Below are 12,735 nucleotides of genomic sequence, written 5' to 3' on the forward strand. Positions count from 1 at the left end.
CTCGTCATAGACTGGGTAGTGGGAATTGCTGCACGATCGGCGGTCATATTGTGAGTACAACCCAGTTGAAGATCGTCTGATGGATATTGTTGTGACCATTTTTATGGCATCTAATTCATAATAGAGAAGAACTAATTGCCAGTATAACTTGCTATCCGTAGCTCTTGTTTTCCTTTTGCGGTGGTGTGATTTATTCAGGGCCGGTTCTAGACATTAGGAGGCCCTAGGCAAAATTCATGTTGGAGGCCCCCCACCCCCAATTAAAAACACTTGAAACAAATATGATTCCTAACCTTTTTATTTATACAACATTTCATTTTAAATTTAGTATATTTTTACTTATACAGTACATAAGTTTGGACAAATTACTCATTTTTATGTTTTTGAAAGAAGTCTCTTATGCTCATCAAGCCTGGATTTATTTGATCAAAAATACAGAAAAATAATATAGTGAAATATTATTAAATAATGGTTTTCTATTTTACTATACTTTAAAATATATTTATGTGATGCAAAGCTGAATTTAGTGTCACGTGATCCTTCAGAAAACTTTAATATTCTGATTTATTATCAAATGTTAGAAATTGTGCTTAATATTTATTTTATAACCTGTGATACTTTTTTTCAGGATTTTTTTATTTTTAAAAAGTTGTTTTAAAAAAGTCTTCGCTATCACTTTTTATATATTTAACACATCCTTGCTGAATATTCCTGTTTTTTCTTCTTTTTTTTCTGTATTTTTGATCAAATAAATGCAGGCTTGTAGAGCATAATATGAAACTATAAACATTAAAAATAGAAATGGGTCCAGACTTTTTACCGTTACTGTATGTACATATTAATCAAACTTTATTTAAGGTAATCTATTTTTTGTTTAATGAAGATGTTATTGTTGTTGTTATTTTGCTGTTTTATTAAATGTATTCACAGTTCCAGAATACCACTTCAGTAGATGAACATAAGTGCTTTTATCATTTTTTTTCATAGCTGCATATATGGGCAGGATTTTTCCCTCCCATTTAATCAATATTGACTGCAGATATTATGATATTATGTATTGCATTGTTACCTTAAATATGCTATACACAAATCAAATGGAAGAGAAAGACACGATCGCTACTGAGCAAAAAAATAATCTAAACTCATCAGCAGAATGTAGAAGATAGACCCATAGATATGAGATCCTTTATTTGAAACATTTAAAAATGCTGTAGTGTGTTGGCTTTTTAACTTTGAATACAAACGGCTTGTCTTTTACTTTTGTAGCTTTTTTACTAGTCAGCTCCCGACGCGATGTTATTCCTTGTACGCGTAAATTCAAAGCGTCGCGTCATGGGCACGTTAATGACGCTCGCGCTCTTTTAAACTCGTAATAAAGCGGTGAATGATTTTTCCAGAAATGACATTGATCTACAGTACAAGTTTATATTTAGAATACATTGCAATCACTCCATAATAGATGACGACAACTCACAAACCTGCATTACGAGCTGTGCTTCTTTGAGTGCCAATTTAGGCTTTTGCTTCGCAGCACCTGATGGATGCGTTCGTTACACAAACGTTCAGAAGCCGGCCCCCGCTTTGAAACGGAAACATTAATTGGTTTAACTGCAGATGAGTGACAATTCAACAATATCCAATGAACAATGAGGCTAGTATTTCTGCCCGTCTTGACTGGTGGACTATAGGGGATGATATGGTTATGGAGGCCCCTCCTCAAAGCCTGAGGCCCTACACTGTTAGACTTTTCTGTAATTTCTACAGTTATTTACTTTAAACCCCCCAGTATTATACTGCTATTTCTCTTTACAGTAAATAACTGTGATTCCAATTGCATCATGGGAATTTTCTGTGACGTCTAACACCACATACAGAGACTTACTGTATTTTTAAAATTTGCTGTATACTACTGTATTTGACGTAACTGCCTCTCTGGCTGGCACCATTCCACCGTGCTTTTTATTTCCTAATTTTTGCCTTACACCGCGTGTCTACAACGCTATAATAGCCAGAGGCTGTCTATATTGGACACATTGAAGCGACCGGACCTTTAAATGCAAACCTGTTTATCCCTTGTAAGAACTAGCGCGAGCGCTTGGACTCGTATCGGACTACGTCTGAAATATAACGGCCGCGGCGCATCACTACACTGTCTGGGATTTGTCGTGTCGCGTCAGACAGACATCCAGTGTAGGTAATGGGGTCTGTCTTTTGTTGGATCGCGACGTTCGTGTCTGGCCTGGGGAAGAGACGGAATTCACTTCACCGAGAGAGAGATCAGCAAGCAAGGTAAAAAAAATAAAAAAAACATTCTGTGTATGTTGACCATAGACTGGCTGTTGACAGGATTGTGCCCAGTTTAATAATAATAATAATTTGTTACATTTATATAGCGCTTTTTCTGAGACCTCAAAGCGCTTTACATAGATGGGGGAATCTCCTCAACCACCACCAATGTGCAGCATCCACTTGGATGATGCGACGGCAGCCATATTGTGCCAGAACGCCCACCACACACCAGCTTACTGGTGGAGAGGAGACAGTGATGAAGCCAATCAGTATATGGGGATGATTAGGAGGCCATGATGGACAGGGGCCAAGGGGCAAATTTGGCCAGGATGCCGGGGTTACACCCCTACTCTTTTTCGAAGGACATCCTGGGATTTTTAATGACCACAGGACCTCGGTTTAACGTCTCATCCGAAGGACGGTGCTCTTTTGGCAGTATAGTGTCCCCATCACTACACTGGGGCATTAGGACCCACACAGACCACAGGGTGAGCACCCCCTGCTGGCCTCACTAACACCTCTTCCAGCAGCAACCTGGTTTTTCTCAGGAGGTCTCCCATCCAGGTACTAACCAGGCTCAGCCCTGCTTAGCTTCAGTGGGCAACCAGTCTTGGGCTACAGGGTGATATGGCTGCTATGGCTGCTAGTTTAACGTATGTTAGCCTAACGTTACTCGTCGTCAACATGGCGGTAACGAACTTTACCATGGTAAACTGAGCAAACGTTTCATTTTACACACCTTGTTAGATTATTGAATTGTCGAATATGCCAACGAGCAACGCGTTTACATTAACAATAAATGTGAATAAACTAATGTGAAATTCTGTTTATAGCCTAATGTTGGCCTACTGATGAGAACCTTTATAGTTTTAGCATTAGTTTGCAAACTATACCATATTATAGTTTTATTTTATTTTATGGAATTTAATATTTACTTCCATTTTTGTGTTTAAAGGCAACTGCAACAAAGCGACAATTCGCGCCAGATTCCAGAGGTAGGCCAGCCCATTTGTGATATATTTTGAGATAAGTTTGCTGAAATGATTAGCATACGGCCATACGCTATGTGAAAATTGCTTTTGAGCCACTGGTGCAGACTAGGTAGCTTACAATATCTTATAAAATCTCTATAAAATTGGCTAACTTTATATCAAATAAGTGACCTTTGCATTATGTCTAACTTTATTACACAGCAAATGAACCAATCAGAAGATGGACCATTGTCTTTGTTCAGTCTCACCAGATTAAATGTATCCAGGTAAGCACTGCAGTAAAACTCTCACTAGGCTAATTCATTCAGACCAAATCTAGCATTCTAAACAACTTAAGTTTATATTTTTGCATTATTTTTATATTTTATTAGCCAGAAGACTCTACCATTGCAGTTCCACGGTCCTAATATCAGCGCACAGGTGGGTTAACTACTGTAGGAAGGAGAACGATCATCACACAGTGATTTCTTGCATGTATCTTACTGTGTATTTGTCTCAAACAGGTACTCCTTCACTGCAGACAAGCTGAAATGGGCTAAAATCATCTAGGCCTATTTCAGTCGTTCTTTCTATGGATCTCAGCATTTTTGGACAGAATTTAGGATTTGTAAGTATTAAAATTTAATCTGGCATAATTTAATTTAGTTCTTTTGTATGCTATTTATTGACAAAAGCTGTTTACAAATATATATTCTTAAGTTTTTGTGAAAATAATAATAAAAATTAACAAAAAAGGAGGTTAAAAATAATGTGACACTAATATTCTCTCTCTCTCTCTCTCTCTCTCTCTCTCTCTCTCTCTCTCTCTCTCTCTCTCTCTCTCTCTCTCTCTCTCTCTCTCTCATATAGTTTTGGAAGCGGGATCTCCTCTGAAAGACTGAGTACATTTGTGTTTGTGGGCACACATGCAGACCAGGGAACACTCTGATGTTGTCAATCAAGTTCTGAACAGGAACCAATCTTTGGAGAAGTTCATTTATTCACAAAGGTGGACAAAAACATTGTGTTGGCTTTTTAAAGATTATTTTGATGATGACTTTTACTCCTATGCTGTAGAAAAGATGGAGTAGACAGTCAGACATTGATAATAATAAGAAATGTTTCTTGAGCATCAAAGAGACTTCTTTCAAAAACATTACGACACTTAAATACTTCTTTTGGCCACCAGTGCACATGAATCCAACACATTTTTGGAAATAAGTGAAATTATTTTTAAGGTGGGGTTATGTGTCTTGTATTGTGAAAAGAACTGTGTTTTGTCCTGTTTTGGACATTTACTTTTTGAATGCTTAAAAATGTATTTATATTCTGCAGTTTTATGAATGTAATGGTTGATATTTCATTATAATACTTGTATAAGCTAAACAACCAATGACTCTACATTCATTTAGTCAAATGCTAATGTTTTGTTTATGGTTTTATGTATGTTTTCAAAAATGTTTGCAGTGAAGGACAGCACATAATGTGTTAATTTAACACGTTTACACATCTTTGTGCTAACCTCTCTGACATATTTACTTTGTTAAAATCATTAACATAATGAATGAGTTAGAATTAACACAAAAAATGTTGTCTCTAAACTCACCCATTAATGTGTAAAAATTTCACACATCATTTCCAGCATTGGCATGTTTATTTTGTGATATATATGAAATGTTTTAAATAAAAAAATGGTATTTTGTGATAACTTTGTCTAATTGGTTTGTATGAAAGTAGTACTTATGTAGGATACAAATAAAATTAATCATATATCAAAATTATCAAATCTAATTTATATTTAGTACAAATACAAATAATTACAGTAGTGTACTGATTAGCTTAGTTTTTACAGTAATGCACTGTACTGATTAGCTTCGTTTTTACAGTAATGCACTGTATTACACAAAACTGAAATACGGTTTGGTACTGTAACTCTTAATTACAGTAACTTACTGGCAACAGTGTTGCCAGTAAGTTACTGTAAAAAACCCTTGAAAAGTCTAACAGTGTAGGCAATCGCCTGCTCTGCCTATAGCTAGCGCCGGCCCTGGATTTATTTGGGTTGCAGTGTGTATTGCATGGTGTGGGTATTTGCGTGCACAAGTGAGAGTGGTAGTTAGTTTTTATTTGCTTTGGACTGGAGATACTGGTAGTTGTTTCTTATTTCTTTCCAGTACACTACTGTCTGGAGCTGTGGAGACCTACGTGCGGTGGGACCAACCCAGGACATTCATTCATTGATTAAAGGAGAACTCGGCAACTCTAGCGAACTCTAGTCACTTCTTTGCTGGTTTTCCCTTTTGTTGTCGCATGTTTTCCCCACGAGCTCCCCCTACAGCTGTGGGGGGGCGTATATTTCACAACACGGTCGTAAAAAACTCACTTGCGGCGGCCTCCTCCCCCTCTCTACCGCTGCTCATGTGCGTTTGTTTTGATCGGAGCAAGCCAACTGTATCGTGTGGAGCTATGTCTACCGAGGTGGGTAATCTGGTAATACATCATACATGCGTGTGTGTTTATGTCGAATTGCCGTAAAGCAATTCGTGTTTCGCGCTCGTTCTCGTTCTCGTTCTCGCTTCTCACGAGACTTCCAATTTCTATCTTGCCGTCCGGGACGGTAGTCCCCAAGTTGCAAGGTTGGTTTTCCGCCTGGGAACGCTGGGGGGAGCGGGGAAAGTCACCAATATCACCAGAACAGGTTGTTTAACCATCCAAATGATTTCTAGACAGTTTTATTAAGTTAAAAAAGTTACCAAGTTCTGCTTTAAGGACATCATACCAGACTGTGCTAAAGACTGCATTCCTTTAGCTTTTATATTTACATTTAGATTTAGATCATTCTGATTTTATGCTAATAAAATATTTTTGTAATTTAATCTACTGGTTGAGTGTCAATACTGTCCAGCTCTCAGTGAGTAGTTGACTTGGGTGAACTTGGGTCCTGGGTTCCATTAAAACAACCTAGGTGGTGTAGTCGGCTACTTTTATTTAATTGGGGTTAATACCAACAGTATTGCTGGTTTGTTGCAGAAAGTATTATAAGAAAAACCCTTTAAATTATTCTCCTTTTGCCGTGCCCTAGCGCGCCACACTAGTGTCTTCCATAGAGGTTGCTTCATATGTTCATATGTCGTGCCGTAAAGCAAGTCGTGATTCTTGCGAGGTTTGTCGGGGCACCACCTCTCAAACTTTTTTTTTTTTTTGATGGTTTTGCCCTAAGAGTTGGTTTACCATCGAAATGATTTCGAAGCTGTTATATTAAGGTACAAATCTTCCATAGTGTGCCTTTAAAGCCAGTTCAAGAGTCTTAAGAGTTGTTGATTTTCTTGCTGCCTGCCTAGCCACTGTCAAGACCTTGTTATAACAATTTGAGTTGATTTTTAAATAAAGACTGCTGCACTTAGATCCTGTTTCATATCTGCTGCAACCAGCGATGACAACATCAAAGATACAAAACTGATAATCCAAACCTCACAAATCTATATTGATTGCTTAGAGTTGTGGAAGTTGAAAATGTTCTTTATTACATGTAAAAAGCAAGCATTTGTGTTTACATTAACACTTAAGTGTAAATGCTAGTATGTGAAGAACAGCTGTAGAAATATTTAAATTACTCTTTTTCATAAATCACATGTGCTAAAATGCAGAATAAACCCCAGAATGTTTCTTCCTTCTCTACTTTTACCGTGTATTTAAGATTGTGGTAACATAATAGTGAAGGATCTAATGTTAACAGCTTAACAAGGTTTACTCCCAAGTAGAGGAGTTTTTGTTTATATATCTATAACTAATGGCAGCTGCAATTCCCTTGTGAATCTGCATCTTTGCATTGTGGTCTAAGTCCTACTAATGGTTTGGGTGTAATTCTGAATAGATGTTTGAAAGTATGCGGGAGTGTTCTTTTGAGGTTGGAATATTATAATGTAAGATTTTGTTATGAAATAGCTTAAGAGAATTCCATATATACTAGATATCTGGGCCATTGCATTCAAAAGCATGATGTACTTGCTTTTGACAGAGAGGTATGCTGTGAAGTACACAATCCAGCTCAGATAGTACAAAATGAGACTGAAAGTTATTGATTTGGCCTCATTGTAATTTTTCGGCAGATCTCTTCCCATGTAAGAAAACAGGAGACACAGGAAACCAAGAAACCAACTTATAAACACAACTATGGTAAAGGTTATAGTGTTCCCCATTTCACAGATGAGCATAATTTGATCTTTAAAAGTCCATGAGTCAGCGATGGGTTTGTCAGGAGAGACAGTCATCCATATCACACAAGAAATTAAATGAATGGCAGAAGAAAATGCAATGAAGAGCCACTGTCCATTGTGCTTTACCCAAAGGCTGTGCACCCTAGGGAACTGAGCAGCCATTTTAAAAACACAAATGATTTGAAAGGAACGGACAGTCAAACACGAAAGACAGACAGTGAAGAAAAATGCAAAAATGGCATTTCTCAGGTGGCAATGTACAAATGTGGGTTGTCCAAAAAAAAAGTATACACTAATGGAAGACATAATCAAACATATCAACATAAGAAGACACATGCTACCACCAGCAGACCTCACCACTGGTGTGTTGTAATTATAGGTGAAAAGGCAAAATATGGCAAAAAGGAGAATAATTAGGCATGTGGCAGAAACCATGACAGCGATGGAGGAGATTTCTGTGAACTGAAGATAGACAACAGAACGTGTCTTACATGTCGCGCTGCCCTCATCAGACCATTCACTCTCTGCACATGGAAAACAGGTATAGGGGTCCCCTGAGAAACAGTAAAATAATATGAATGTTTAGTAATACCATTTTGCCAAAAGCCATAATAATAGTAACTGGATGTAGGAAAATATTGTCTTCAAATCACACAGTTTCCTATATTCCAAAAGCATTGTGGTGATAGAATGGACTGAAGAAGCTTAAACACAAAGGTGTTACTGACAGACACCTATAGTATACTTACGAGAATAATCCACATAGCTGTTACGGGGGCATTTTTTACATGTAAAACAGCAACTATGAAAACCTTCAAGTTGCCTTGAAAATCCCTCCTTACACTCAACAGAGCAGTTTGAGAAAGGAACCTTTAAGGAATGGGAAAACGTGTTATTAAAGTTACAAATTTTCACAATCAATTTTACACATTTCTCCAAAATAAGACCAGTGTTCTCAAACAATGAATACAGCCTAACGCTATGTTTGTCTATATATGGACTGCAAATTACAGAATACAAATAATGTAATTCCCTTATCATGACTTTGCCTTACATAAGAGACCATCTGTGAAAACAGAGCAAACAAATAAATGGCAAATGGCAAAAATAGTGCATGAGAATAGGTAGACTGATCTGAGGAAGAGTAAGGGTGGAATAGGTGAAGAGGAAAGGGGAAGATTTCCAAAACTTGTTCAAGATTCGGCAAGATGAGATGAGAGCCACTCTAATAGATGAATCATGGGTTCTATTCTGTAGTCAACGAAAACAAAAAAGAAGGAATGTCATTGGTCAGTGTTTGTCTTAGGGTTAGGCAATATCCAAATCCACCATTCATTGTGGGTTAGAAAATCACCTACATTTCGTGATGATGCTGCATCCGCTATATTCTTTATTTCTGATTCCATTTGTTAGATATCTCCTGGAGATAGAGGATGTTCAACCACAACCTCTATGACAAAGTAACCTCCAAGCAGCCTGCAGAGATATTGAGGCATATATCTGCCAGACATGAATTCAAGTGAATTCACACTGTCCTTTCTTTAGATCCATAGCTCAAGATAAACAATTGGAAAAATATCTCCATTGTGTCATTCTAAATTAACTTTTTCAATTGTAGGCCTATACTTGTGAATAAGTATGCAATTAATAGAGAACAGTTCAGTAGGTAACATAAGTATTTGCTTTTCATGTGTTTTTCAATGACAATTTTATTTTATTTTTCTGTGAATTTGCTAGATTGCTCTGGTATTTGTTTTAGCATATTGACCTTTGTTTGGAGAAATATGTATAACTGATTGAGAATTTTTTTCAATCTACACAGCTAAATATTTAGAGAAGGATCACCAACAAACAAACAGACAAATAATAAATAAATAAATAAATAAATAAAGAAGGCTTACAGAATCATTATTACTCCAGGGTAAACGAGAGTTGTCAATGGTAAAAGTAATTTCTGGATATGTATCATATGTGCCCACCAACTCAAACTGTGGAGAATTTACATCAGTGTGCCAAAGCACAACTGCGTAACTGATGGTTGGATCATAATTATTATCGTATTTCACCTGACGGCCATTGAGTGGAAAATCCAGCTTTTTCATTTCTCCCAGAAGCTGTTGTTAAGTATGTTCAAATAAACAAGAAAACTAATTGATAATAATATTACTATGACATTATTGACATAATATGCAATTTCCTTAAAATATAAACATTGTTAATTATTTAATTAATTAAAATATTGCTATTAAAATAATGAATATTGAATGTAGTTACAATTATTGGTATGTTCATGGATTCAAATAAATTCACTTACCATGTATGGCTTAGCCATTGTGTTTTTGTGGCATTTATTCATGTCACACTGCAGAACCTTATGTAATGCATGAGCTACGGTATATATAGCGGCATAAATAGCAAAGGAAAATGAGGGATTCTCATTTATAATCTCCTCTGCGGTCAACAATGTGCAGTAATCACAAATTTGATTACATGTCTTACTATTACTCTTGACTTCACTCTCAGGTTTATAATTAACATTAGTTGTTCCCCTGTCTTTATAGATGAATTTATCAAATCCAGGTAATGACAACAATCTCTCTGTAATGCCAATGACTGTACCAATATTCCTAATTCCTGGCTCTCTTGGAAGTTGTTGATTCATAGACCATGTTTCACTTGCAATCCATACTTTGTCTCGTATGTTCTCTAATATGGCTGTTTTGATTATGTTGATTGCATATTGTGGTACAGCGAAAACCACAATTACATTGATGTTAAGCATACCAATCTTTTTAAGTGTTAGACTGTAGTTTGCATTTAAGCTTAAAGCCTCTTGATAGGCCAAACAAATGCCAGTGTTGTTGATGTACTTGTTAAACAGCTTTAGTCCGTCTGAACTGTAATTGTCTTGGCTACCAAGAAAGGCAACCCAGTTCCATCCAAACCATCGTATGATGTGAATAATCATCTCTATCAGATCTTTGTTGCTGGGCACTGTTCTTACAAAAGATGGATACTGAAGTTTATTGCTTAATGCATAGCTGGAAGCTCCATAATTCACCTTTGAAAGAGAAGAAACACTATTATTATAAACAATTAATTCAGCATATTATAACCTGGTTGTTCTAAACAAAGACTAGAACGTGTATACGTTTTTATCAGCGATTGAAGAAAACTTCAATCGCTAACTAATGTAATGTAATGTAATTAATGTAAGTTAATGTAAGTTAATGTAGTTAATGTAAACTGTTAAAATTGTAATGTAAAATTGGTAAAATTTACCAATGGCATAAGGTCCATTGTGATCAGTGGGGCAATTGTAATAGTTCTTGTGCTTCCATATGGCCCTGTTAAAGCAATAACTTTAGGCTGATAGTTGTTGAGTTTTTCTTTAGGTTTTACTGATCCATTATTTGAGATAAAACTTAAGACTGAACGGAAATTCTTTGTATTAGAACAATGGTCAAAAATTTCATAGCCCAGAGATACATTGGGCAGAAGAGTGGTGGAATTATTAATTTCTTCAACAGCAAACCTCATCACTTGCAACATCTGATAGCCAGATATTGAGGAACTGTGCCTTGAAAACATCAGTTAAGAAGTTAATAGCATGTCATTGAAAATTCAGTTAAGAAATGTGAAATGCTGTTTTGCAGTATCGCTTAATGATAATTCCAGACTGATAAAAGGTCATTGCTTACCTGAAACATTCGGTGGTCTCTGGGGTGATAATGGGTGTTACATGATCAATTTCATGTAAAGCAAAAAGGCCACCCAATAAGTAATCTCCTTCCAAGCTGAACTCAGATGTTGACCAAGAAACTTTGAAAAATAAACAATTACTGAAGCCCAAAAGGAAAACGTACAAGCTATTGTGAAGCATAGTTTAAGATGGACCGTTAATCTTGAAACAAGGCTGTGTAGTGGCTGGCCGTTTGAGAGAAATCAGGCTGATATACTACATTTAATTTGCTTAAAACACACTTCTATTTGCTTATACCACTATATTCAATGATACAAATGCCTATTTCCATATCTAAACTCACAAAGCTTGTGTCAATCAGTTATTAAGTAGAGCATTACACCACAAACGTCTCCTCATAAATACATTTACCAATTAAATTCTTGTGAAACAAACTGTAGGAGCCATATTTAGAATTTTGTGTACTACCAAAATTGAGATTTGTTTAATTCACTTATTTTATATTTTTCTTTTATGTTTAATATTTGGACTAACCTGTTCAAGTGAATGGACTTGCTCCTCGTCCTTGACACGTCATTACGGCGCGAATGTGCAGGTCTTAAATGTGGATTAGAATTGTTTGGTAGACAGGTTAGAGTGTGGAGAGCAACAGTTTTCTTCAATCGCATGCTATGGTATGGTATGGTATCGATGCTCACAGCAATATTTAGTTTTCTTGGAAAGTTTAATTTAATATTTTTATTTGAAAGTAAACCGGAGATTATGATCAATAAACCGCGGCTTTGGTTATGACTGCATCTCCGTGCGTGCTTTGTGGATATGTGAATCGGGAGAGACTCCTCCGCTGACCTCAACGGGTTAAAGAAGGTTTTAACAAGATTAGCCTCAACACAGACTGTACCCATCTTACCTCTTAGCAGGGGTTTTACAGGTGGAATAGAGTCAGGTTTCCCAGTTTAGAGGTGGAGAGGAAATACAAACAAATTACTCTGTGATGATGTATACATTCTGAGATTTTATGCAGCTTCTGTTGAGGGGATTACTGTGTTGTTCCATCACAATTTGAATATATATATATATATATATATATATATATATATATAGATAGATAGATAGATAGATAGATAGATAGATAGATAGATAGATAGAGATAGATAGAGATATAGATATAGATATAAAACAGCTGACCTTAAATCAGGAAGGTTATTCACATAAATTTTACATTTACAATAAATTTGCTTAACCCAGTTCCTGCATAAATTTAAATACTTTTGCATATGACTATAAACCAGATTTGTCATCCAACAAGTGTAACATTACACCATCAGTGTCACTTACTGACACAGACTTCTAAGAAAGTATAATAGAACTGCATTATATTAGAACCAGATTTTCCATTATGTATTATAATGTACTGTATTGTATTATATTATAACAGAAAATATTATATTATATTATTAAATATTATATTATATTATAGATATTATATTATATTAAATATTTATATTATATTGTATTATAACAGACCTGGTCAGAATTTATTGGCACCCTTGGT

The 12,735-nt window shown here is 36.0% G+C and overlaps 1 protein-coding gene and 1 long non-coding RNA gene across 3 annotated transcripts; one reads left to right on the forward strand and one right to left on the reverse strand.

The window, feature by feature from the left end:
- Positions 1 to 3,244: 3,244 nt before the first annotated feature.
- On the forward strand, positions 3,245 to 4,589 carry LOC311278927. Of its 2 annotated transcripts, XR_014625498.1 has the most exons (5): positions 3,245 to 3,284; positions 3,483 to 3,547; positions 3,653 to 3,701; positions 3,785 to 3,888; positions 4,131 to 4,589. It is a non-coding gene; the product is annotated as an uncharacterized lncRNA (long non-coding RNA). The 2 variants fall into 2 exon arrangements; XR_014625499.1 differs by lacking the exon at positions 3,245 to 3,284 and having other exon boundaries at positions 3,372 to 3,547.
- A 2,507-nt stretch (positions 4,590 to 7,096) lies between these two features.
- On the reverse strand, positions 7,097 to 11,360 carry LOC311279144 (taste receptor type 1 member 1-like; the record flags this gene model as incomplete). The annotated part of the gene is made up of 6 exons (XM_084390442.1): positions 7,097 to 8,031; positions 8,227 to 8,347; positions 9,379 to 9,591; positions 9,792 to 10,538; positions 10,760 to 11,057; positions 11,179 to 11,360. The coding sequence occupies 6 exons, from the start codon at positions 11,358 to 11,360 to the stop codon at positions 7,097 to 7,099; spliced, it is 2,496 nt and encodes an 831-aa protein (XP_084246568.1).
- Between the last annotated feature and the right edge of the window lie 1,375 nt (positions 11,361 to 12,735).

This window comes from Rutilus rutilus (genome assembly GCF_951802725.1).
Source record: "Rutilus rutilus genome assembly, chromosome: 19".
NCBI lineage: Eukaryota > Metazoa > Chordata > Actinopteri > Cypriniformes > Leuciscidae > Rutilus > Rutilus rutilus.